The 27,826-nt window shown below is 39.5% G+C and overlaps 1 protein-coding gene across 13 annotated transcripts in view; it reads left to right on the top strand.

Annotated features, from left to right (window-relative positions):
- The window catches only part of SCLT1 (sodium channel and clathrin linker 1), a 129,022-nt gene that overhangs the window by 72,006 nt on the left and 29,190 nt on the right, over nt 1-27,826 (top strand). For 6 of the 13 annotated variants that reach the window (XM_037897205.2, XM_027821620.3, XM_043545563.1 and 3 more), the window contains 2 exons: nt 1,030-1,222; nt 6,417-6,613. In XM_037897205.2, the coding sequence (XP_037753133.1) occupies nt 1,030-1,222; nt 6,417-6,613 (390 nt within the window). Of the gene's footprint in view, nt 1-1,029; nt 1,223-2,147; nt 2,214-6,416; nt 6,614-10,145; nt 12,819-18,379; nt 22,507-27,826 lie in introns of those variants that run through there. The other 7 variants (XM_043545573.1, XM_037897206.2, XM_043545572.1 and 4 more) reach the window with 7 other exon arrangements.

Genomic DNA, 27,826 nt, shown 5'->3' with positions numbered 1-27,826 from the left:
CTCCTGTTGAAGCTGTTCTACTTTCAATAAATAATATTAATTGAGCCAGAGGGAGACTGTGTATCCAAGTGATTAAGGCACTTGTCTTGGATGTGGGAGGCCCAAGTTTAAATCCTTGTTCCAAATCAGGCAGAGTGGAGACTTGAAGCCCACCTGCTCTCCCATATCCCAGGTAAGTGCTGCCCCCACAACAGTATAGAGTATAAGGGAGCACCCCCACCACTGAAGTCAAGTGACATCTAAGTCCCCTTGAAACTATTCAACAATTTCATGTCAAATCAACAATCAGTTTCGGTCGAGCTGAAGATAAATTTTTCAGCAAATGAACTATTCAGCCAAAAAAATTTGCCGTACGATAATCCAGAGTCCAAATTTGAGTTCAATTAATTATTTACTTATGTATTAGTAATTTTTTGTATTATCATAGTGGCTAGAAACTTATGCTTGGTGCAGTACAAACATAACAAAAGACAGTCCCCTTCTCCAAGGGCTTAATGCAGGTTTCCTGAACTTTGGCCTCAACTCTGGCTATCCTGTTCCCTTGTGAAGTCCAACCTCCTATATCTCAAATGCAACCATCCTTTTTAATTAATGTAGTTAATTTATCATATGAAGATTTGTGTATAGTTAATTTTCCATGGTCATTCAATGCTTGGCCTCTCTGAGGCTGACAAAAAGGAAATTTTAAAATTGAATTAAATATTTTTGTGAATTTTTTTGTGGCTGTTTGTTCCTCTTAGACATAGACATCACACACCCAATGGAATAAAAATTAATTTCAAAAATATTTGTACTTTTAAATATGAAGCATTAAAAAGAATTCATGTGTTCACCAATCCACGAATACATTTGATGTTGACAAGCATTATGAATTTTAAAAATAAGTATTTGGCCTTCAAAATACAAAATATAATTAAAGGTTCTAATTAAAAGGCACACACAAATGATAGGGAAACTTAGAAAAATGTAGACTGAACTTGACTTAACTCCTGAGTTGATAGTCTAATGAGATTTGTTTTCCCTTTTCAGCTCCGAGGAAGAGATATCTCGTTGCCAGGAAATGGTTCGCAAGCTGCAAAGCATTCTGGATTCTGAAAGAGAAAACTCTGGCTCTATTAGTGAACAAAGACTAAAACTTCATCAAGAAAATGAACAGTTGCGTAAAGAAGGAGAGGACTTGAGGAAACTGGTCATGGAGGCACAACAAAAAGCTAAATTAAAGGTACTAGCAAAACAGACTAAATAATAAAACATTTCTGGTTATCTAACTTTAACTGGAGCCAAACTCACTACTGATTGGCAAACTGGGCTCCAGTGGAGTTATATCTGCTTGCAGCAGTGATTTGATCCCAGATCTCCGAAACAGCAAGATTAACATTAACCACTGTGTTTTCCAGTGTGCTCTGAGGCATTTTCACATGCCAGTTTCTTCCTTTTCCCCTTCTCATGTTAGTTATAAGGAGTGCAACATGGTTGGAACAAGCTTGGAGAGTTGGGAGATTTGCAGGTGAAAATGTTTCAGAGAACACAGCTACCAGTTCTGATCTTCAGTCTTCCCTTGTGAACCTTCTGTGGTTCCCCACTGAAGTATCCCTGTCTGACATGACCTGAGGAATTCTGTCAGACTGGGACTTGACTCTGCGGTCTTAACAACTGAAGATGGGAGGTATAGGCTATGGGGAAGCGGGGATGAATAAGATGGATATGGCTAGAGGCAAAAATATAAAATTCAATGTTTGTGAATATAAAGACAAGAGGAAAAACATGTCTGTTTGGAATGGAGGTTTGGGAATTAGGGAGTTGGCATATGGAGAGCCCATGGAGCTAGTATTGTAGTGAAGACTACTTTACTTTATTTTTAACAGCTATGATAAAGTCAGTTACAGTCCAAAAGTCACCACCTTCAGAGCACTGCCCTTGATATTCAACGAGAGATCCAGGAAAAAGTATTTAACCTTGGAGAATTTAAAACATTTGAGAGAGAGGTCAATTTGCTGGCAATAAAAAATAAAATTATTGTACACTCAATTTACAAAATTCACCAAATAGTATTACATGGCTGGCTAATTGGATGGAAATCAGAGGAAAACTGCTCAACTTGACTTACGTTTTTTCCTTTGTTTCCTTGGCAATTGATACGTGATCAGCATAACATGCTCAGGTATGTATCGTTACATTTTTCAAGAACCAGTGGCTGAATCTAATTTTCCACATAATATGGAGAACTTTAAAATTTTGTGTTACATGGTAAATTAAGAAAGCATTCCATGTTCATTGGTGCATTTAAGGCTCCTTGTCATAAACTGAGTGGTTAAAGGTATATTGATTGACCAGAGGTAAAATCTCAATCATATGGTTACAATAAACCAAATGGACCTTCCTTGTATATACTTCACTTGTGTGTTTGCTGAAAGGGGAAGAGGATTTATGCACACTTTTCATTACTTTACATTTTAAAAATATAGATCTTGAGTTTGCAGGATGGAAATATTTTACTGACTTAACTAAAGCTTATCATTTCGTTGTGTTAGGGGGCTGTTTTATTTATGTGAATAAATGGTGCTAAGATACCACAGTGCTTCATTTTTTAGAATGTACAGATAAATGTTACCAGGTTTGTTTTTTGTTTTTTTTTTTAAGACTTATAATATTGCGTCAACACACTTAGAGAAAAGAAACTGATTTAAAAAACTTTTAATGGAATACATAAACTTTAAAGGTATACCATCAAATCAAAATAGTTTAACAACAAAAGTTAAAAGCAGTTTCATGTACTTTATCAGCCTTATGCCAATTTTCATTGTTTCATAATCACATTTTCTAGGTTTTAAAAAATATTTCTCTCCTTTGTTTCTGTGTGAAAGACGGTGTGGGATGTAGGAGGAAGACTGGTTACTCATAAAGTAACAAAACTCAAGAAGTTTTCCCCCTTAATCTTTATTTTATGATAAGTTTCAATGTTAGTTCTAACTACAGAAAAGAAAAAAAATCAATAGTCACTACTGGAATAAAAAAGATTCTCTTTAATGTCACATATAACTTACACCTATAAAAAATGAGTGAACTTTACATTACACTTTTAGAATTCATGTGCCAGTGGATTTGTTTGGGGGCACAAATGGAAGTGAATTTTGTTTTTTAAATAACTCAAAGCCTGAGCTTGTTTTTGTTACAATTTATTTTAATAGTATGAAACTAAGGTTTTTCTATTATCTGTAAGAATTCTAGAATTATAAAATGCCAAAAAAGTAGATGAGGTGCTCCTTTATATTCGTGCAATAAGCAAAATAAATATCAGTTTACATTGCTTTTTCAGGTAATATATTCCTATTTATATCTTGTGTATTCAAATAGGATAGTTATGGGGGGGAATGAATCTTCAAAATCTAATGTTGCAATAACAACTTTGAAAATTTGATCTATTTAGGCCATGCCATTCTCACGAAAGAAATATGATGTAATGATTTAGAATTCTTATTGAATATTGTATGTAAATTTAAATACAAATATTTATAGGCAGTTCTGCAGAAATGAGACACGTCACCCCATTGACCCATTATTTATTTTTATATATAAAAATACTCATTTGGAGTTTTTTGATATAGGTAAATTTAGAAAAAATTGTTTCTAAAGCTGTCAATTTGTAGGATTGCATGTGTACATCCTCTACAGAGGAAAAAGGACTGTAAGCGGTCTAAAATCCTACCTACCACATGGGGCCACAACAGTGGTACCCCTAACTCACCCAGCAATATCGTCAATCTATCCAGCTACACACTCAGCCCGTCAGAAGAGTCTGTCCTATCTCAGAGACTCTTCTTCTGCCCCGCCACCCCCACAAACATGATACAGTTGTGCGGTGATCTGGAAGCCTACTTTCACCATCTCCGACTCAAAGAATACTTTCAAGATAACACTGAACAGCACACTGATGCACAGATACCCTCCCACCAACAACACAAGAAGAAGAACTTGACGTGGACTCCTCCTGAGGGTCGAAATGACAGTCTGGACCTATACGTAGGATGCTTCCGCCGACGTGCACAGGCAGAAATTGTGGAAAAACAACATCGCTTGCCTCATAACCTAAGTCGTTCAGAATGCAATGCCATCCACAGCCTCAGAAACAACCCTGACATAATCAAAGAGGCTGATAAAAGAGGTGCTGTTGTCGTCATGAACAGGTCTGACTACTGAAAGGAGGCTGCCAGACAGCTCTCCAATACCAAATTCTATGGCCACTTTCCTCAGATCCCACTGAGGAAAACACTAAGAAACTGCACCATCTACTCCGGACACTCCCTACACTAACACAGGAACAAATCAACATACCCTTAGAGCCCCGACCGGGGATGACATCTTCATCATCTGGACCCATAGGAAGGAAACCCTGGAAGAATTCCACCACGATTTCAATAGCTTCCACCCCACGATCAACCTCAGCCTGGACCAATCTAAACGGGAGGTCCACTTCCTTGACACCACGGTGCACGTAAGTGACGGTCACGTTAACACCACCGTATACCGAAAACCCACCGACTGCTATTCCTACCTTCATGTCTCCAGCTTCCATCCCGGACACACCACACGATCCATTGTCTACAGCCAAGTGCTGAGGTACAACCGCATTTGCTCCAATCCCTCAGACAGAGGCCAACGCTACAAGATCTTCACCAAGCATTCTCAAACCTACAGTACCCACACAAGGAAATAAAGAAACGGATCAACAGAGCCAGACGTGTACCTAGAAGCCACCTGCTGCAAGACAAGCCCAAGAAAGAAACCAGAACTCCCACTGGCCATCACATACAGTCCTCTGCTAAAACCTCTCCAACGTATCATCATTGATCTACAACCCATCCTGGACAACGATCCCTCACTTTCACTGGCCTTGGGAGGCAGGCCAGTCCTCGCCCACAGACAACCTGCCAACCTGAAGCATAATCTCACCAACAACTACACACCGCACCATAGTAACTCTAACTCAGGACCAATCCATGCAACAAACCTTGATGCCAACTCTGCCCACATATCTACACCAGCGACTCCATCCCAGGACCTAACCAGATCAGTCACACCATCACCGGTTCATTCACCTGCACATCCATCAATGTAATATACGCCATCATGTGCCAGCAATGCCCCTCTGCTATGTACATCGGCCAAACTAGACAGTCCCTACGTACAAGGGTAAATGGACACAAATCCGATATTAGGAATGGCAATATACAAAAACCTGTAGGAGAACACTTCAACCTCCCTAGACACACAATAGCAGATTTAAGGGTAGCCATCCTGCAGCAAAACAACTTTAGGACCAGACTTTAAAGAGAAACTGCTGAGCTTCAGTTCATTTGCAAATTTGACACCATCAGCTCAGGATTAAACAAAGACTGTGAATGGCTAGCCACATACAAAAGCAGTTTCTCCTCCCTTGGTATTCACACCTCAACTGCTAGAAGAGGGCCTCATCCTTCCTGATTGAACTAACCTTGTTATCCCTAGCCTGATTCTTGCTTGCATATTTATACCTGCCTCTGGAAATTTCCACTACATGCATCTGATGAAGTGGGTATTCACCCATGAAAGCTTATGCTCCAATACGTCTGTTAGTCTACAAGGTGCCACAGGACTCTCTGCCACATTTTCAACAAGGGTCATTTAAGATCAAAGATACTAACAGAAACAACTGAAAAACATGAGTTGGGGAAGGATGTGTGGAGAGAGTGATTGTTTACACACTAACCCGTCAAATTAAAATTTTGAGTTAACCAATACTTATGTCCACCATGCTTTTCAAAGTCAGTTTACAGGATTTTCACTATACTCCAGGTTGTACATTCAGACTATGGACTCCTCAAAGCCAGCAAGATGGCTTTCTTGTTCATCTGAAATCCAATGTATCCATAGGCTAAATGTATATTCAACATAATTGGTTATCTAACCTTTGTTGCTGTATTTGCTTGTGTAAGGACCTGGTACTCTGTGTGTACAATTGTACACCTAAACAAGGTCTCAGTTAAGCACACAACTGAGCCTGCACAGTTACTTAGTATTTGAATTTTAGTAGTTCTTGAATTTTAGAAGTTCTCACAATGTGATAGGTGCTTTCCAAACATACAAGATGTAAGCCCTTCCCCAGAGAGCTCAACTTCTTAGAATACAAGCAGTTTACAGAATTCAGGGGAGAAGGATAAAGCATATATTCAATTTATAAAAACAATACTCATCAGAATCTTCACTACCGTTTATCGACATTTGTCCTAGATTTTAAATGGATTTTATGAGCATATTTCTATATGCACATTTAAAGTGAATGTTTTGGGGGTTTTCATTCTTGGACTAAAGTTGCAAACTTCTGTTGTCTGATTGTGGCCTATTGTGGTGTTGGTTTTTTGTTTTTGTTTTTACTGTAGATAAGCACAATGGAACATGAGCATTCGGTGAAGGAGCATGGGTTTGAGGTTCGACTGAAAGAGATGGAAGTCACTAATCGAAATTCCACTGTTGAACTGAGACGTTTGTTGGTGGCTCAGCAAAAAGCAACGAACCGGTGGAAGGAAGAAACAAAGAAGCTTACAGAAACTACAGAAACCAGGATCAATAATCTGAAGTAAGTGCAATTAATCTTTGTACCTTGCCAAACAGACAATACTGTGTGTGTTTTTGACATTTTGTAATGGCAAAAAAAGTAGTTCCAATATGTCACTTTATTTTAATACTGTTTTTAAGTAAACTTTACTCATTTTAGAAAACTTAACTTTGGCTTATGAAAACACCTATATTTACAGTTCTTCAAGGTACCGTCTGTATATTCACAGTTGTGGGATGAATCATGGAATTTCAGGAACATTCTGAAAACATGGCCTGTTGGAGCTGCATGAGTCTCTCTTATGACACCAGATGCTCTGAGATGAGGTTATAAAAGAGCCATATGACCTTTGTCATCTCAGTTCCTTTCTTTCTTGGCTAGATTTTGTTATTAGGGACCTTTCTCCATATTAAGAGCATCTTTTATGTTAAACAGTATCCCAGTTGGTGTTGCCTAGTTTTCATTATTACACTCTTTGTTTTTGGCTGGACCAGGATCCTGGAGTCTCTTTGGCCATAGCCAGTCTCTGGGTCCTTCTCCACCATCTTTGGCTTATGCAGGATCTTCAATACCATCACTGGAGTGTATGATCATACCTCTGAGGGTATGTCTGTCTACACTGCAGTTAAACACCTGCAGCTGGCCCATGTAAGCTGGCTTGAGCTCACAAGGCTCAAGCTAAAGGGCTGCTTAATTGTGGGGTAGGCATGTGGGCTTGCCTAATTAAAGGGCCTCTTAGCCTGAGCCCCAAAAGCCTGGGTCAGCCACAGGTATTTAATTGCAATGTAGACATATGCTGTGTGCACACTCTTCTGGGGAAAGCTCTCTTAATCCAGTGCTCTTGGAACTGGGTGTTAGGGATGAGTCTCCATTTAGGCTTCATTTCCTCCAGATGTTCTTCTTTGCCTCAGCGCCACGTGAGTTGGGCTGAAAGGCTCATTGGCGCACACCTCAAAGCAAGAGTGCGTTAATGTCCCAGGGCACTCATTCTCTTCCAGGCCCCCTTTCCTTGGCCTCCCTTTAGTCCACAGACTGCTCCTCCTTATTGGCAGGATTCTCCTAAACCTAGCAATCAAATGTAGCATGAGAAGAAAACGACATATCTCCTGTATATAATGGTTTCTGAAGTTGTGCAAATAGCAGCTCTGCTGTTCTATTTCTTCTCATCGGTATATATATTAAATAGTTCTTTGAGTGATGGTCCCTATGTGTATTCCAAATGTGGGCATGTGTGCGTACCATGCTCCTGAGTTCAGAGATATTTAGCAAGCAGTATCCATTGGTCTGCACATACGTAGTTGTTCTTCTTGTGCTCTGAACTGAGAGTATGACGGAAAGTGCACACTGGCATTTTTCCAGTTCCTTCTACTGCTTCATGGCCGGAGTCAGAATGTTCTGTGTCCACAGCTTCTTCCTTCGACTGTTTTAGTCTGTAAATATATTGTAAATAGTTTATTTTATATTTTTACTCTTTTAGTCTTAAGTCCTGGCATAGTTCGTTATTTTCCCTGGGAGGATAGGCTTATGCCTAGAGTCCTGGGATACAAGCATTGCATTTCCTGCCCCCTCTCCTTTTCAGTGAATGAGAAACACCAGTGCTGCCTTTATTGTCTACCCCAGGCTCACATCTCGGCTAAGTGTAGTATTTGCCACCCCTTCCCTCCAAGAACTTGAGGGTTGAGAGCTAAGACATAAAATATCGGGAGGAGGAGGCCATGAGACCACAATCAGACCTGGGCCAGGGAGTGCCCCTCCAAGTATGAGCTCAGGAGTCAAGACTAAGACTTCCAAACCTAAGAAGATGATTTCTCATGAGAGTAAAGGGCACTCTTACAAACATAGAGACAAACCCTCTTTTTTTTCCAAAGCTGCCCCAAAGAAAAGAGATTCTCCCTGACTTCTTCAAAGTCAGAAGAATCCTTGTGCATGGATCCTAAAGATTTAAGCCCAAGTAAACCACCTCAACAGGAAAAAGTGGTACAAAGGAGCATGGATCTGTCAACTCTGGTACCGGTTCTGATATGCAAACTGAAAGACACACATCCACTGCCACTCCCTTTGATGTAGAGATTACACTTTGGGCTAATATCGTCATGGCCCCAGACAGATCAGGCTTCCACTGTGGCTAGGGAAGCACCAGATCCAACAGCTCTACCAATTGACCTACCCCATACCCTGGGGCAGTCTGAGAACTACATCTCCCCAGATGACATTTTTACTCTTCCCTATCCTCCTTCCCCTTCCTCTCGTCTGTCTTTATTCAAAGACATAGTTACTCTGGAGGACATGGAGTTGCTCTCGTCTCCTACCTGCAAGCCTCAGTACCCTACCGGTTCGCCAGTAGTTCGGGTTCCAGTTTTTTCATCCAGTGAGTCAGTCTCTCCAAAAGAGCTTCTACCCTCTCATAGAGAAAGAGGCCCAGACAGAAGCCCTAAGAGATCAGGGTTCCATTCTCTGACCAGATATAACTTTCCAAGAGACTGGTGATACCCTCTCAAGAGGTCCTCCTCATACAGGCAGTATTGGATCCCTTAGGATCCTTATGCTACGCACCCAGAATCAGACCATGAACCTTACTTACCATGTCCTTGCCAAGATCAGCCAGCCCCTTTGGAGTATATGGAAGATGAAGCTAAACCAGATCCAGTGGTTCTGGGAGTGATTTCATCCTCTTTCCCAAATGAGGCTGTTTCCCCGTCTTTACCAGCGCAGCCTGATGGCAACATCAGGGTACCTACAAAGGATTGTATTTGAGTTTCAGATACAGCTTGAACTCCTAAGATCTTCACCTCACACTCGAGTACCTACGTATGTTAATTTAAATAAAAATGACAAGTGAATTGATCAGTTCAGCAAACAAACATATCAGACTGTCTCCATTTATCCTGCTCTGATTCTTCAGCTTGTGGTGTTTTCATCCCCAGGGACATGTGGCATGTTTTTTTAGATTTAAAGTCCGTAGACAAGTAGAGACTGTAGGTAGACAAGTAGAGACTGTTTGAATAGTGCTCTTTAGTTATTGTGTATTAGTGCATGCAGTCAATCCTAATAACACAGACATAAAACAAAATATACTAGGCAGTGTTTTCAATGTGGATAAAGTGCATTCATTTTTCACATCACAAAAAGAATTAGTTTGTATGCATGTACACTAATGTGAGAAAGTTAAAATGTCATTTTTATAGCTATATTCATTTTCTGAAATGCAAGATGTACTCAAGTATACACACATGCTAATGTGATTCCTTATCAGGAAGATGATGAACAAATTTCAAATGTAAGTTTAAAAAAAGGAAAGACTTTTGCTCTTACAGGTATTGTGAAATGTAAAACATTTTCATTTAAGAGGTTGTTAAAAAGGAATTATTAAAAGTTCACAAGCTTGGTTTTTTAAACCTCAGATTAACCGATAGACTTGTCACATATAATTATTTTTAACAGATTACATGTCCTAAAATGAACCATAATGCTCCTGATGTTCTCTTTGTAGTAGATAACTGGTGAATTTTTTGAAGCATAACTTTTATTTGTAAATCTCATTCAACCTTTTCAGCTGTCAGAAACAGAATGCTCTTAGTCTGAGTTGGAGCTGAGCCCAGGTCTCCAACTGGAACAGGGAAAATAACCTCTGAAGTTTGTGTCCTACAATAACTGTACATTGCTGCTAACACACATGCTGTTTGTTTCTCTTTCTAGAGAAGAAAGCAAACTTGTCGTCTTGTAAATGCCATTAGTTTGTGTAAAGTACAGGAAAGCCATCTCTGACCCACATTAACACTGACAATGTTTGGCAGCATAACTCTGTTCCAAAGCTATTTCTGTTTAACAGGAGCTAAGTTAACTTTTTCCTGCTGTACTTAGCAGGAATTGTATCTGAGATAACAGCTGGGAATAGAGAAGGCTTTGGAGATTGGCCAATAAGCAGTCGAAGGGCGAGTGAGGATCAGAGTATGTCATGGATGAGGAAGGAAGACAGCAGAAGGGGAAGGGTTAAATGGCCAAATATTGTACATTAAGGAGGAAAAGCGATGTATCTGTGGGAAAAGAATTGTTGATAAGCAGGAGAGAGAGGATGATGGATAGAAAAAGATTTGTGCCTGGTTTTGACAAGAAGAGAAGAGAGATAAATAGGCTAATGAGAGGATGGAACAAGACACACTAAAAAATGTACTTAATTATTAGTATTGATTGTGTTTCAGGGTTTTAGCGATGTAGTGAATGACCAATAGTATCATAGGCAATAGAAACTGAAAAGATATTTAACAATATTTTAGCCCTGATTCTCCACTGTCCTGCACCTGAGTAGTTATTTACACCCTACAGAGTGGGTTAGATTTTTCTCCCTTATCTTTATTATAATAATCTCAGTGGGTAAAATATTTTAAATAGCAGTGCGATTCTTTTTTTTCCTCTTAGATGACATTGTCTCTTTAAACATGTAGAATGTGTGTTTTGAAAATAGCTTACTGTGACTTTAAACTTTAGTGAAATTTGAATTTTTAAAAGCATCCTGCTTAAATGGTGGGCAAAGTTTTAATAGAACATGTTCACCACCTAACGTTAATCATTATCTTCCCTGAGTGTGGCTGATCATCTTGGGTCTTCTACTATTTAAACCACTGTTGAAACTCCTGTTGACTTGAATTGAAGCAAGATTGTGCCCCTTATTTAATACATATTCATGGTATGAAACATCTCTGTATAGCCAGATTTACAACACTGAATTTTAAATTTCACTTTAGATGACCAGTTACTGTGAACAGATACTTTTAGAGAGCTGCTAAAGTTTAGGAAATGAAGCAACTTCCACAGTCTGTTTAGAAGACTCCTGAGAGATTAAAATTGTTGCTAATGCTACACAACTACAAGATTTAGTGTTGCCAAAAACTTTTCATATAGATTCAGCCCTAGAGATGGCAGGCTGAATGCTGATCCAAATAGTTTGATTTTTAGAATAGCTATCCAGGGGAGAGCTTTATGAACTCCTTTAAACCCACCATATACGCTATTTAGCAAAGATTTCAATTTTTTTCTTAGAGGAAGAAAATCTTGTTTCACTTCTTCAGAAAGAAGCCATCAAAACCCAGAGCTCTTATGTGAGGTGTAATGAACAATACATCTCATCTTCCAAGTTTGTATGCATTAACTTATTTGAACAGCTGACTGTGTGTAATTAGTTAACTCTTGCTGATACTTTCTATAATCTATTCTAAATATTTGAGTAGTGGAGAACTTTTTTCATAGTGTTTTACAGAAAGATAATTTTAAACAATTGCATTTGTGCGAGTAAACAAATGTAATCTGGCGTTTGCTCTCTGTAAATGCACATTGTATCGTCTGAGGATTAGCCATTCAGTCAGCTAAAGCAACATGTGAGCTGAAAGAGACAGGAAAAAAACATCCAAGAGCAAAGAAACTACTCAAACTGTTCTTCTCAATCCAGCATCATGGGTCATCCTGGCTGATGATGGACTTTATTAAACACACCTTTCCGTTAAAAATAAATAAATAAAGCATTCTAGGAAGAGTGAAATCATCTGTGGAAATAGCCACTTTCCCTTTCAAAGTTATGTGTAGGACAAAAATGCTAAAACATTGCTGTAATGGGTCAGAACCTTCAGTTGTTGATTTAGCTTCATCAAACTGCTGACATGGGATATAACAACCTGTTTGTCATGTCTGTTGTGGTCTTTGAACCTTCAAAATGTGACTCATATTTTTCATGAAATGTTCCTGTTTATATGTGAGAAATTGTCCTCATGGTGTCGTCTGCTGATGTCCTGCAAAGAGTTAATGTCCTATTTACTAGTGTAATAGCTATTTCATCAGACAGTACTGCCTTAATGAGCAGAAAAGAAAAAAAACCTCAATTCTTTCCATATTAAAATCTATACGCAAGCCATGTTGAGTACCTCAGTCGCTGTAGCAGATATTCTGCACTAAGTCTGGCAGCAAGTGGTGTCACCTTTGGAGGTGACATCATAGTTAGTGCTTATAAATATCTATAATTTTAGCCCTCCTCAGAAAATGAAGCTAAAAGAATCAGTTTGTCCACCATGATGTAGATACGGTAAAAATGGAAACCAATTCTTTGCCTCCCTCCCCTGCCCAAAAAATGTTTGACTTTGGTATAGTGTAATTCTTCATTAAATCTATATTCTGTGATTGATGCTCTGATACTAATTGACAAGAGCCTTAAAAATACCCATAAATAAAATAAATCGTACCTATTTTTGTATGTGCTATTTTAAATATTTTAGACACTCTGTGTGCCCCCATACCAAGGCATGTAGTGTAGAATGCAATTGATATGAAAATTAATTATACTATTTATAGACTCATAGACCCATAGACTTTAAGATCTGAAGGGACCATCATGATCATCTAGTCTGACCTCCTGCACATAGCAGGCCACCCTGTCCTGTGATACACCCATAACCTCTGGCTGAGTTTCTGAAGTCCTCAAATCATGATTTAAAGACTTCAAGTTGCAGAGAATTTGCCATTTACACTAGTTTAAACCTGGAAGTAATCTGTGCCCCACACTGCAAAGGAAGGCAAAAAAAAAACCCCAGGATCTCTGCCAGTCTGACATGGGGGGAAATTCCTTCCCATCCCTAAATATGGTGATCAGTTAGACCCTGAGCATGTGGCAAAGACCCACTAGACAGACACCTGGGAAAGAATTCTCTGTAGTAACTCCGAGCCCTCCCCATCTAGTGTCCCGTAACGGGCTATTGGAGATATTTGCTGCTAGCAGTCACAGATTGGCTACATCAGGGGTTGGCAACCTTCGGCATGTGGCCCATCAAGGTAGACTGCTGGCGGGTCGCGAGACCTTTTGTTTATGTTGACCGTCCGCAAGCATGGCCCCCGCAGCTCCCAGTGACCACAGTTTGCCATTCCCAGCCAGTGGGATCTGCGGGAAGCCACAGGCTGCAGGGGGATGCTGGCTGCCATTTCCTGCAGCTCCCATTGGCCGGGAACAGCAAATCATTGCCACTGGGAGCTGCGGGGGGCCATGCCTGCAGACGGTCAACATAAACAAAATGTCTTGCAGTCTGCCAGTGGATTACCCTGATGGGCTGCATGCCAAAGGTCGCCAACCCCTGGGCTACATGCTGTTTGTAGGCAGTCTCATCATACCATCCCCTCCATAAACTTATCAAGTTCAGTCTTGAAGCCAGTTAGGATTTTTGCCCTCCACTTCTCCCCTCGGAAGGCTGTTCCAGAACTTCACTTCTCTGATGATTAGAAACCTTCATCTAATTTCAAGCCTAAACTTGTTGATGGCCAGTTTATATACATCTGTTCTTGTGTTGACATAGGTGCTTAGCTTAAATAACTCCTCTCCCTCCCTGGTATTTATCCCTCTGATGTATTTATAAAGTGCAATCATATCTCCCCGAGTCTTCTTTTGGTTAGGCTAAACAAGCCAAGTTTTTTGAGTCTTCTCTCATAAGGTAGGTTTTCTGTTCCTCTGATCATCCTAGTAGCCCTTCTCTGCACCTGTTCCAGTTTGAAGTTACCATACACACTGTAACCAGAGTGATCAGGTAAGGTGAGCTATTACCAGCAGGAGAGTGGGGGAGAAAACCTTTTGTAGTGATGATCAAGGTGGGCCATTTACAGCAGTTGACAAGAACGTGTGAGGAACAGAGGAGGGGGGGAAGGGGGATAAACATCCCCCTTCCCCCCCCTCCACTGTTCCTCACACGTTCTTGTCAACTGCTGTAAATGGCCCACCTTGATCATCACTACAAAAGGTTTTCTCCCCCACTCTCCTGCTGGTAATAGCTCACCGTACCTGATCACTCTGGTTACAGTGTGTATGGTAACACATTGTTTCATGTTCTCTGTGTATATAAATCTCCCCACTGTATTTTCCACTGCATGCGTCCGATGAAGTGAGCTGTAGCTCACAAAAGCTTATGCTCAAATCAATTTGTTAGTCTCTAAGGTGCCACAAGTACTCCTTTTTCTTTTTGCGGATACAGACTAACACAGCTACTATTATGAAAATTTGCATACTGGCAATATCCTCAACTTTGTGTCATCCGCAAATTTTATTAGCACACACTCACTTTTTGTGCCAACCTCGCTAATAAAAATATTAAAGAAGATTGGCCCCAAGACTGATCCCTGAGGGATTCCACTGCTAGCCCGACAGTTCACCTTTCAGTATGACCCATTTTAGTCTCCCCTCTAACCAATTCCTTATCCACCTTTCAGTTTTCATATTAATCCCCATGTTTTCCAATTTAACTAATTTCCCATGTGGAACTGTATCAAATATTTTACTGAAATCCAGGTAGATTAGATCTACTGGATTTCCTTTGTATAAAAAGTCAGTTTATCTCCTCAAAGGAGGAGATCAGGATGGACTGGCACAATCTACCTTTTGTAAAACCATGTTGTATTTTATCCCAATTACCGTTTGCCTCCATGTCCTTAACTATTTTCTCTTTCAGAATTTGTTCCAAGACCTTGAATAGAATTGTGGTCATACTAACAGGCCTGTAGTTTCCTGGATCACTTTTTTCCCTTTCTTAAAAATAGGTGCTACATTAGCAGTTCTCCAGTCATGGGATACAACCCCCAAGGTTACAGATTCATTAAAAATCCTTGCTATTGGGCTTGCAATTTCATGTGTCAGTTCCTTTAATATTCTTGGATAGAGATTATTCGGGCCCCCCGATTTTAGTCCTATTAAGCTGTTTGAGTTTGACTTCTACCTTAGATTTGGCAACTTCTACTTCCATATCCTTGTTCCAATTAGCCACCCTGCCACTACCCCTAAGATTTTCATGACCCTTATTAAAAACTGAGACACAGTATTTTGGGTGTTGGGCTATGCCTAGTTTGCTATCCTCATGTTTAGCTGTCCCACTTCTCCTTTCTTTGTTTTTTTTATTTATATAGCTATGAAACCTTTTATTATTGATTTTTATTTCCTTTGCAAGGTCCCATGCTTGCTTGGCTTTTGGCAGTTCTCACTTTATCCCTACACTTTCTGACTTCCAAGATACAGCTTTCCTCACTGATCCTTCCCATCTTCCATTCCTTGTAGGATTTCTCTTAATCACCTATTTGAAATGCTTGCTCAACGAGCTTGATCTGTAACACTTCCCTACATTTTTTCCCCCTTGCTTGGGATGCAGGCTTCAGAAACTTTGACTTAAAGTAGCTCCAGACCTCCTCCACATTCAGATCCGTGAGTTCTTCAGTCCAGTCCACTTCCCAAACTAATTCCCTTATTTTTTTAAGTTTTCCCTTTTTAAATCAGGGATCTAGTTGCAGATATATTTTTGTTTATCCTTTGCAGATATATTTTTGTTTATCCTTCTGTTTAGTTTAAACTAGGGCTGTCGATTTAATCGCAGTTAACTCGCATGATTAACTTGAAAAAATTAATTGCGATTAAAAAAATTAATCGTGATTAATCTCAGTTTTTAATCGCACTGTTAAACAATAGCATACCGATTGAAATTTATTAAATATTTTGGATGTTTTTGTACATTTTCATATATATTGTATTCTGTGTTGTAATTGAAATCAAAGTGTGTATTTTTGAGACAAATATTTGCACTGTAAAATTGATAAACAAAAGAAATAGTATTTTTCAGTTCACCTCATACAAGTACTGTCGTGCAATCTCTTTGTCACATAGCTGCACTCAAAAACAAAACAATGTAAAACTTCAGAGCCTGCAAGTCCATTCAGTCCTACTTCTTGTTCAGCCAATCACTAAGACAAAACAAGTTTGTTTACATTTGCAAGAGATAATGCTGCCCTCTTCTTATTTACAATGTCACCAGAAAGTGAGAACAGGCATCTGCATGGCACTTTTGTAGCCCGAATTGCAAGGTATTTACATGCCAGATATGCTAAACATTCGTATGCCCCTTCATGCTTCGGCCACCGTTCCAGAGGACATGCTTCCATGCTGATGACGCTCGTTAAGAAAATAATGTGTTAATTAAATTTGTGACTGAACTCCTTGGGGGAGAATTGTATGTCCCCTGCTCTGTTTTACCTGCATTCTGCCATATATTTCATGTTCTAGCAGTCTTACATGATGACCCAGCACATGTAGTTCATTTTAAGAACACTTTCACTGCAGATTTCACAAAATGCAAAGAAGGCACCAATGTGAGATTTCTAAAGATAGCTACAGCACTCAACCCAAGGTTTAAGAATCTGAAGTATGTTCCAAAATCTGAGAGGGACAAGGTGTGGAGCATGCTTTCAGACGTCTTAAAAGAGCAACACTCCAATGCGGAAACTACGGAACCCAAACCACCAAAAAAGAAAATCAACCTCCTGCTGGTGGCATCTGACTCAGATAATGAAAATGAACATGCGTCGGTCTGTACTGCTTTGGATTGTTATCCAGCAGAACCCGTCATCAGCATGGATGCATGTCCCCTGGAATGGTGGTTGAAGCATGAAAGGACATAAAAATCTTTAGTACATCTAGCAAGTAAATATCTGGTGACGCCATGAGAATGCCTGTTCTCACTTTCAGGTGACATTGTGAACAAAAAGCAGGCAGCATTATCTCTTTCAAATGTAAACAAACTTGTTTGTCTGAGCGATTGCCTGAACAAAAAGTAGGACTGAGTGGACTTGCAGGCTCTAAAATTTTACATTGGGTTTTTTTTTTTTTGAATGCAGGTTTCTTTTTTTTACATAATTCTACATTTGTAAGTTCTACTTTCATGATAAATTTGCACTATAGTACTTGTATTAGGTGAATTGAAAAATACTATTTCTTTTGGGTTTTTTTACATTGCAAATACTTGTGATGAAAAATAAATATAAAGTGAGCACTGTACACTTTGTATTTTGTGCTGTAATTGAAATCAATATATTTGAAAATGTAGAAAACATCCAAAAAATATTCAAATAAATGATATTCTGTTATCGTTTAACAGTATAATTAATCATGATTAATTTTTTTAATCGCTTGACAGCCCTAGTTTAAATTGAATTAGCTCATGATCACTCGAACCAAGGTTTTCCTCTACAACAAGTTATTCTTTGAGGTCCTCGCTACTCACCAAAAGCAAATCTAAGATAGCATCATCTCTTGTTGGTTCAGCAGCTATTTGGTGAAAAAATCCATCAGCTATCTCATCCAGAAAATCTGGGCCCTATCATTATTAGTAGCATTTGTCCTCAAATCTGTATCTGGGAAATTAAAGCCTCCCATAATCACATATTTCCCAGTAGTATTTATTTCATTAAAAAAATTAAAGAGCGCTCTCTCCCTCTCCATATCCAAATTTGATTCTGGGGGGTCTGTAGTATACACAAGCACTGTCCCAGGGGAAGCTCTGGTAGCTTTCTTCACCAATGTGATTTGACCCAAACAGAGTCTGTCTTATCCATTCCATCACTTCTAATTTCTTTACAGTCTACTTCATCATTCATAACAATGCTACTCCACCACCTTTACCTTTATTTCTGTCTTTGCTGAACAGCACATTCCCTTGTATACCTGTACTACAGTCATGACTATTTTTCCACCATGTTTCTGTTATCTCTATAATATCTGGTTTCACTTCGTGCACTAGTAGTTCTAGTTTCTGTGCCAGGCTGGGAAGACACTTAAAGAAATGGAGGCTCAAGTGATCTTCAGTGGGATTCTACCTGAGCCTCCATTTCTTTAAGCATCTTCCCCAGCCTGGCATAGTCTCCTTTGATGCATTCTAGCAAGAATCTAGCTGTATCATTTGTTCCCATGTGAAAGACAATCAGTGGATTCTTTTCTTCTCCCATTAGGATCCTCTTCAGCCTCAGGTCCAGATCCTGTGCCTCAGGTCCAGATCCTGTATCTTAGGTCCTGGCAGACAGCACACCCTTTTGTTCTACAGATCAGCTCTGGTGATGGACTTGTCTGTTCTTCGTAATTGGGAGTCACCAGTCACATAGACTTGGTGTTGGTGTGGTTCTCTGGCCTACCTCCTATTCTTTCTGACTGCAAGTCCTCTTGTTTTTTGTTCTCCCTTGCAATCTTCTGCAAGTCATACTGTATGCTCATGGGGTTCCAAACTCTAGGTATCTCCGTTGACTATTCCCCTCTTCTTATAGGTGTAGCCACTCTTCCCTTCTTTCTAGCCCTCCCCACTTCAGTTACTACCTGCTGTGCCCTTTCTTCATTTTCCAGCTCAGCAAACCTATTCCTGAGCTCTACTTTTTCACTACCCAGTCTTTTTTTCCTCTGCTTGGTTCTCATAGTCAGATGCTTCCACTGGCCACTCTCCTCACCCAGCAGCCTCCCCTCAGAGTTCTTCAGTCCAGCTTGCATCTGCAGAGTCTTGACTTTTCCTTTCAGCGTCCTGTCACCTTCCTTCTATCGTCGGCTTGAATCCTCTTTGAAACTCAACCATAGTTTTCACCTGCATCTCCACACCTCAGATGTTCTCTTCCATCAGCTCTATTTGATGGCACTTCATGCATACAAAGCTCTTTTCAGATACCCACTCCAGGATAATCCACAGCTTCCACATGTGGTCATATTCATTGTTTCTTCCATTCCTTGGGTCATTACCAGTGCTGCCTTTGTATCTGTCCTAGGAAAAATACAAAACACAAACAAGCACCAAAACAAAACTAGAACACCACAGAATCCCTCCCTAAAACTCCCACTCAAACTCCTCTGTTTGCTGCTTTTGTGCTACTGGCTGGCTGTTTGGCTGTCTTTATAGGCCCCCAAATCAGGCAAACCTCATCGCCTAATCAGGACTCTGCTTCTCTCACAACACACTGCCCCCCTACCAGCCTGTGCAAACTGAAAGCAAAACAAAAAAAAAACACAAAAACTTACTCACTGTCCCTAAGGAACAGCAGCTTGCCTTCTCCCTTCTCCAGCAGAACTTCCCACTCAGATTCCCCTATTTATTCGGTAGTCATTCTTGAAAATAAGGTCCTCATCCATATTAGAATCTAACAGATTCCAAATATTTATTTAAAAAATAGAGGCAAAGTCTTGCTTTGCCATGAATTAAGAAATATTACTGTTGATTCATCTAAACGTAAAATAACGGAGTGGTGAATGCCTCAAAAAGAAGGCTTATAATGGAAAATCAACAACACCCTTAAGTATAGCGACATTGCAGAACTCCTCTGTGATGAAACTCGTTCTAGCTAACCTTCAGCATAGTAACCCAGGGCTTAGTCAAAAGGCCACTGAAGTTAATGGGAAGACTGACTTCAGGGAGCTTTGGATTGGGGTCCAAGTTTGGTTGATCGGCACTCAGCTCTCAACATATTTTAAGGGCTAGATGCCACCTGGTACAAAGTTAGGTTTTCCTTGAAGCTACACAAACTTTAACATTCTTCTTTAAATAGCTTTTAAAACATATTTCAACTTAATCTCAGCTTCTGATAGATCAGCAGCATTGTGATCCTCCATGCAGATGGCTGCAGATCCATTTTGGTTTTTGTAAACTGAACAGAAAACTCTACATTTAGCAGTATATCCTAGTAGATATTCACTGTGTTTTGAGGATAGTCTGAGCTATATCTTGGCACTTTGAGAAATTAGTGTTTGACATTTGAGGCTCAGTTATATATACGAGAATAAAAAGATCATGTTAATGGTGGGATCAAATAGAATTTTCTTATAAAAAGTTAAATGATTTCTTTTTAATGTGCTATATAATGTTAGGTAAGTTTGTTTCTCATTAATTTGCAACCTCCTTTACAAAAACATATTGTTCTATGGCCTTTCTGTACCCCAGTTCACCAGAGCTCACTGTTACTCAGTGTTTTTCTTCACTGAATCACTGACCCATTTGCTGATGGTTGAGTTTCTTATACCATTCCTTTGCCTTGAATCCTGGCACTGTTCATTGCAGAATTTTCTCCGTGTGATTTCAGTCTCTCCTTTCCAGGTATTTGAAATATTTCAGCTTCTCCTCTTATTTCCCAGCAGCAGCTATTTAATTTTCCATTCCTTCAGTGTCACTTGTTTATCCTCTTTTCAGTCCACAGAGTTCTCAGTATATAGAGGGAAATCCAAAAATTTTTTAAAAATAAACAGTAAATGAGACCTTTTAGCATTACTGCTGGCTATTTCATTTCCTAACTTAAAAAGTAAGCTGTATGGACAAAAAATAGGTTTTGGAATTTGAAAGTGAAAAACCAAGTGAGACTATTTAAAATAATACTAGATACCTTCTCAGGTTGGTTATTTCAGTGAAGGAAATTATATAAATACATGATGATATTTGGCAAGTATATTTTTATACCTCAATGAAAAAATGATCCAGGATTTTTCAGTTACTCAGGACTCTGTTCAGTCTGAGCTCATGATCATCCCTGTCTTTCAAAGCTCAACTTAGGTTTGTGGCAAAGCACTCATAAATTAGAGGATAGCATTGTGAATATATGTAGACTGTATTCCATAAGAACACAGTATGGTCTCATTTATGTTATGAAGTAAATTAGCAAGCAGACATCATCTAAAGATACTGTACACTTCTTAAAAGAAGATTATTGATATTGGGTTTCACCTTGGCCCAGAATGAGAGCAAGGAGCTAGGACTGTTCCAATATACTAATGTCAAAAGTCAGTCTTGGAGGCAACGAAGAAGGTCGGTGCTTCTTACAACAAAGGTTATGCTTCCAAACAAAAACGTTATGCTTGGCAGTATAATAGCTTATGACCATTTTTAGTCTTTTTACTACTGTAAAAAGACAAAATAGTTCTGCAAAATGCACCGTGGTGACTTTTGAGCGCTTCAGTTTATACATGTATTTTGATAATTATAATTGAAGGTACAATAAAGCAAAATTAAAATGCAGTGAACTTAGCAAATGCTTATTACATATTGTAATATTTATAAACTAATTATGAAAGAGAATGAAAAAGTTAAGTCATGAAAAGAAATAGAATGACCATTTTCAAGTAATACAAGTTGTGAGTCTCACTCTGGAGACATGCTTCCAGCGTGTCAGTTAGTGGGAACTCTCAAAGCTATAACATTTTGAGGTCTGTTGCTCTCCACATCAACAGTCATGAGGTGAAAAAATATACAATATTTACATTTATTAAAACATTTGTAAGCTCTTCAGAGCAAGGAATTTCATTGTCTGTCTACCAATGTGATATATGCCATCACGTGCCAGAAGTGCCCCTCTGTCATGTACATTGGCCAAACCGGACAGTCTCTACGCAAAAGAATAAATGGTCATAAATCTGATATCAGGAATTATAACATTCAAAAACCAGTAGGAGAACACTTCAGTCTCTCTGGTCACTCAATAACAGACCTAAAAGTGGCAATTCTTCAACAAAAAAACTTCAAAAACAGACTCCAACGTGCAGGTTTTTTGCCGCCCCAAGCAAAAATTTGCCGCCTCAAGCTCCGAGAGCGCAACTGCTCAAGCAAAAAAAAAAAGGGGGGGGGGGGCGGGGGTGGCCGGAATGCCGCCCAAGGGGTGAAAAGAAAAAAAAGATGGCCAGAATGCCGCCCTTGGAATTGTGCCACCCCAAGCACATGCCTAGAGCCAGTCCGGCCAATTTGAAACTGCAGAATTGGAATTAATTTGCAAACTGGACACCGTCAGATTAGGCCTGCATAAAGACTGGGAGTGGTTGGGTCATTACAAAACCTAAACCTAATTTCCCCCATACTGATTTCCCCCTACTGTTACTCTCACCTTCTTGTCAACAGTTTGAAATGGGCCACTCTCATTACCACTACTAAAGTTATTTTTCCTTCCTTGGTATCCTGCTGTTAATTGAATTGTCTCGTTAGATTGACCTCACACTTGGTAAGGGAACTCACATCTTTTCATGTATTTATACCTGCTCCTGTATTTTCCACTCCATGCATCTGATGAAGTGGGTTCTAGCCCACAAAAGCTTATTCCTAAATAAATTTGTTAGTCTCTGAGTTGCCACAAGGACTCCTTGTTGTTTTTGCTGATACAGACTAACATGGCTGCCATTTTGAAAATTGTCTATAAAGTTCCTAGTACACTTTTGACACTATATATGTAATATGTGTTACTCTAGCTGGAAATGGTGGTGGTGATATGAATTTTAACTTGGAGATAAATGTACTATATTTTAGGACTTATAAAGAATTGAGGTAGGTTTGGGGCCAGGAATAAGAGACTGGGCTCTGTATTTTGTCCAAGTTTCCCCCTGCATATTGTTTAATGATAGGTGGTTTTATGACATGAATAAATTACTAGAACCAAACTAAAATGTTCAGTTTACTTGTGACTGAATGGCTTAAGCCAAATCTAATCAAGATCTATCTGCAGAGGAGGTTACATTACTCTGATTATACCACTTATGTCACTTTTCCCTTCCAGTCCCCGAAAGCTGAATTTCAGTCTAGCTTGCATGTGTGAAAAGGGTGCAGTCATTTTGATCATTCCTTCTAGTAAGCAAGGAATCAGACAGTTTCCTAAGGAATTGAAAGCAGTAGCCCTCTATTGATTGATTTCAGAGTGGGGTGTTCCTTTTTTCCCCACTTAGCACCAGTTGTTTAGGGCTGCTGTTGGTAAATGCTACTTTATTTTGGTGTCTGTAGGTGGCGTCAGAAAACCTTGACTCCCAACACCAAAGACTTGAATTGCCTTTATCTTTTTACAAATATACTATTTGAAATCTGTCTGGCACTTGTATACAGTTAATCTGTGCATAATAAACAGTATGATATATAGGAATGCATCTGATGAAGTGAGCTGTAGCTCACAAAAGCTTATGCTCAAATAAATTTGTTAGTCTCTAAGGTGCACAAGTACTCCTTTTCTTTTTTTAGTATGATATAAATAGACTTAGATTCACTATTCAAGATAAAGTCCCAGTTTCATCTCCTGAAAAAGTTAACATTTACAGACAGTTCTGCTTATTTCTAATAATTCCCTTTCCCTTTGGTTTTATTGCTTAGGACATTTGCATGAAACAGGAACTCCACATGCCTCACTTTTAGATCCCAATACTCTATTTGTGACATGACACACAATTATTTCTGCAGTTATGATTATGTCAAAAAGATAAAATCATGACTTCAGGTGAAGAATAAGCAAAAGAACCAGAAAACATCATAAACAAAGATTCTGTTTCCACATAATTACTCTAGTAATAAAGAATCAGGAAAGAACAGAAAAATGATTTAAAATTGTTTCTAACTGTAATCTTTTGTTTTCCATGATCCATCAGGTTCTACTGAAGGGTAAATTACCTAAGTTTTTTTTTAAAATAGCTACAAAAATAAAATGCCAGTGATGTCACAACACTGGAGAAAACATTGCTTTTAATCAAGTCCCACAGTAGGATTCTTGACATCTTTTTTGTAGAACTAAATTTAATCTAATCATTTTGTAATTTGTGATTAAAACTAGTTGGACAATTATAGATCTTTGGGGCAGATACTGCAAACACATGCATGTTTAATTTTACTCGTGATTAGCCCTATGAAGTCAATGGGACTACTCACATCAGTAAAGTTAATTATGTGTGTATTTGCAACAGGGGACTTAGAGAGACAAAAGAGCTATTAGGTTACCTCATCCACCCCCTTTCCAATGCAGAATGGTTATCTTCTGTACATTTACTATTGAACTGTACAGTCTAATTTTAAATACCCCAGGTAATGGAGTTTCCATCTTATACCTGAGAGGACAGTTCCACAGTTTAATTGTCATTGATTCTTAGGAAGTTTTTTCTGAAATTCAGGCTAACTTTTCTTGTCTTAATTTCATTAATTTTCTCATAGTAATTTGCCCTTTTCTATCCAGAGTGATTCCTTGTCCCTCCTTGTTTGCACCCTTCAGATATTTGTTGACTAATGTTATGTCCTTCTCTTATCAGTTATAAATATTTAAGTCTTTCTTTGTTTGTTCCTCCAGACCTGTAATAATCTGTACAGCTGTTCTTGATTCTTCAAGTGATTGTATGTGTGCATTCCACTCCAAGTGTGGGTGCACACCAATAATAATTGCCAGAAATGTTTCCCTCAGTGGTACCCGCCGGGGCGGCTCGAGCACCTTCTGCTGCCATGCGACTGTAGCTCTTGTATAAAGCACCCAACCAACTCCACGGCCCCTCAGTTCCTCCTTACCGCCCATGACAGTTGCTGGAATTGCTCCTTGCTTTGCAAGCTTGAAGTCTTTAAATAATTATTTGAGGACTTCAGTAACGGCCTGAGGTTATGGGTCTATTATAGGAGTGGGTGGATGACGTTCTGTGCAGAGATTAGATGATCACAGTGGTCCATTCTGGCTTTAAAGTCTGAGTCTAAACTTCTGGGATAAAGACGATGATTGACATCTTCACTCCTCTGGCACAATAGAACTCTACAATAAGAGCAAAGCTAGTCGCGAGGGGGACAGAATTTTTTCGGGGTCTCATCCAAGACTATGGAATAAATTCACCCAAAAACTAAGGAACATCACAAACCTCACCACCTTGCACTCAAAGGGCAAGGTGAATTTTTTTACTTTGTTTTCTCTAACAGAAATACATAGCAATATGTATATTTAAAAAATTTCTACCAAAACAAGACCTTCCACTGTAAATACTTCTCCCTGTGGAGAGAGGATGGCGGCCCAAATAACATATGACCAATGTTAGTCGCATTACTTAATGCCCTACTAGAAGGCATTCAGATACTATGATGATGGGTGATGTAAGAATCTCTGTAGAATAGAAGATAATTTTCACATAGATACATCCTTCTGGGAGAAGACTGGCTAAAAGTGTTTTTCCTGCCTTGAAGGAGTGTGTACAAAACTGGCCATAATTCTATGGGTTTAACATGAGGTTGGCATATAACAGAGCAGAGACAGAAAGCAAAGTCACAAATTACAATGGAAAACAGACATATTTCAAAATCAGCAACAAAGTTCAGGAGAGTATATAGCAAGTGAGAATTGTAGATGGGGAGGGGGAATAGATGGATGAAATGTGTATGAGAAAAAGAGGGTTCCATTATCCCAACAAAGAAAGGAAGCACAAACAGTCCAGTCAGTCTTGAGACCTGGCAAGGCCCATCAGAAAAATGGCTTTTATAGGTTAAAAAAATCTGCAAATGAAAGAGTGTATGGAAGTTTCGGAAATGAGGCAGACTGTTAACACAAACTTAGAAAACACTTGTGTCTCCAATGTTGAGGCCTTTTCCAGCACCAAAAGTGATGGTTTCACATATACTGTATCAGGAACTGCTGAAGCTCTACCTAGACAGCTAGAAGATACTGGAAAGAAACAGAATTGTAGGTAGGAGAGAAATGATACAACCAATTTCCAGCTCATGTTAGAAAGTTAGTATAAGCGACTGACACGAGCAGTTAGTATAATGCGGGGAGGGGTTTAGTAAGTCTGCAAATGACACAGAACATGTCCCTCGGCCTGCGCCACTTCCCGCAGCCCCCATTGGCTGGGTACAGCAAACCACAGCCAGTGGGAGCCGCAATCGGCCAAACCTGTGGACGTGGCAGGTAAACAAACCATCCCGTCCCGCCAGGGGCTTTCCCTGAACAAGGTGGCATCCCAAGTTTGGGAAACACAGGTCTAAAGGTTTATCAAATGTATATCCCTCTGTTAGAGAGCCTGTCCCTTCTTGGGATCTCAGTTTGGTGTTGGCCATACTAATGAAACTATCCTTTTGAGCCCTCTGAACTGCTCTCAGTACCCTGAGCATTCTATCATTTATCTGTCTAAGTAGCTTTCATTACTGCCATCACATTAGATGAACATGTGGGTGGCATCAGGCTCTTTTCCTTCCCAGGATGCTAAACCATTCCACAGTTTGGTGGATCATATGGTGTCCCCTTTAAATCCTCCTGCAGTGCCTGTGGAAGAGAGTTTTCACCTGGTACTTGATATCTTTACTGCTACTTTGAGGACCAGAATGTCCACACCCATTTTGGATAATTTGCTATAGCCAACTAAATCTGTGTGGACCACACCTGCTTCTTGTCAGTCTATTTCTAAGAAAGATGACAAGTTGGATCAGATACCCTCTGAGGGGGTTTCTTACTTCCATTCACATCCTATCCCTAATTTACTGGTGGTGGCTGCTGCCAATAATGGGGCAAGATCTGGACAACTACACTTCTCCGCTGCAACAAGTGGGGGAAGAATTGATTGGTTAGGGAATGGTCTTCATTGTCCATTGGTATTAGGGTGGTGACTTATCAGGTGGTCATGGCCTGCTACCAATTCCATTTATGGGAGAAGATAGCATTTTTTTTACAGGAGACTTACCAGTCAAAATAAGAGGGTTAGCAAATGCCATTTTAATGGAGGGCCAAAATGTAGCCAAACACTGTCTAAGCCCCTTGATGCTTTGGACTCTGTTGCCAGATCACTAACATCTACTGTGACTATCAGGAGGCTGGTTCATTCTCTGTAGCTCTAGACACTAAGATTATGCTGGAGGATCTCCACTTCGAGGGGGAGGGTCTTTTCAGTGAAAAGACAGATGAACTTCTGGAAAAACTAAAGGACACAAGATTGACAGCCCGCTCTCTAGATTTGATTCTCTCTGTTAGGAGGAGGCCCTCAATGCCTGCTTTCCAGTACCAGCACAACCTCATGAATCCCAGCTTGTTCTGCTGCTTAGATTCTGCCATAACCTGAAACTGGGAAAGAAACTAATTGTACTAAAAAACTAACACTAACTATCTAAAGAAAAGAGAGACTCAGACTCCAAAGAGATCAGAATGTTTCACATCCGTCCAAGAATGTGGTTGGAAGGAACTGAGGTGGTGAGGGTGCTCTGCCCACTACAGCCTTGCCCTCAGAATGTAGGTGATGCTCAGAGGAGAGGTGGGGACATGAGAGCATTCCAACACTGCTAAGACGGTTCTACCATAAGGCATCTCAAGGTAGCACAATATTCATAGGTGGGAAATATGCAGAGCCAAATGAAGAACTGACAGAGTATGTTCCTGTGTCAGTTTCACATAAACCTTTTGACTTCCATGCTACTGCAGTGCCTTTTTCCCCCTCTATATTAAATATCATCGGGTCAGGAGTTCAACTCAATGGATTAGAAATTTTCATGCATCCTAGTGCTAATAGCTTCTAGACTTTCTGCCTGTTATTATAGAAGAGTATGTAGTAATTAAGAGATGTCAATAGAATAGAACCATTTCATTGGATAATGGTCTTCTGCTGATATAGAATTGCTGTAACATACCCAAAATGTTTATTTTAGAAGTAGGAGACATTGTCATTGGAATGTAGATGTAATATTTTTGTCT

Source organism: Chelonia mydas, chromosome 4 (assembly GCF_015237465.2).
Source record: "Chelonia mydas isolate rCheMyd1 chromosome 4, rCheMyd1.pri.v2, whole genome shotgun sequence".
Taxonomy (NCBI): Eukaryota; Metazoa; Chordata; order Testudines; family Cheloniidae; genus Chelonia; species Chelonia mydas.
The sequence above is the reverse complement of the archived record's forward strand: the minus strand, read 5'-3'. Positions and strand labels throughout refer to the sequence as shown.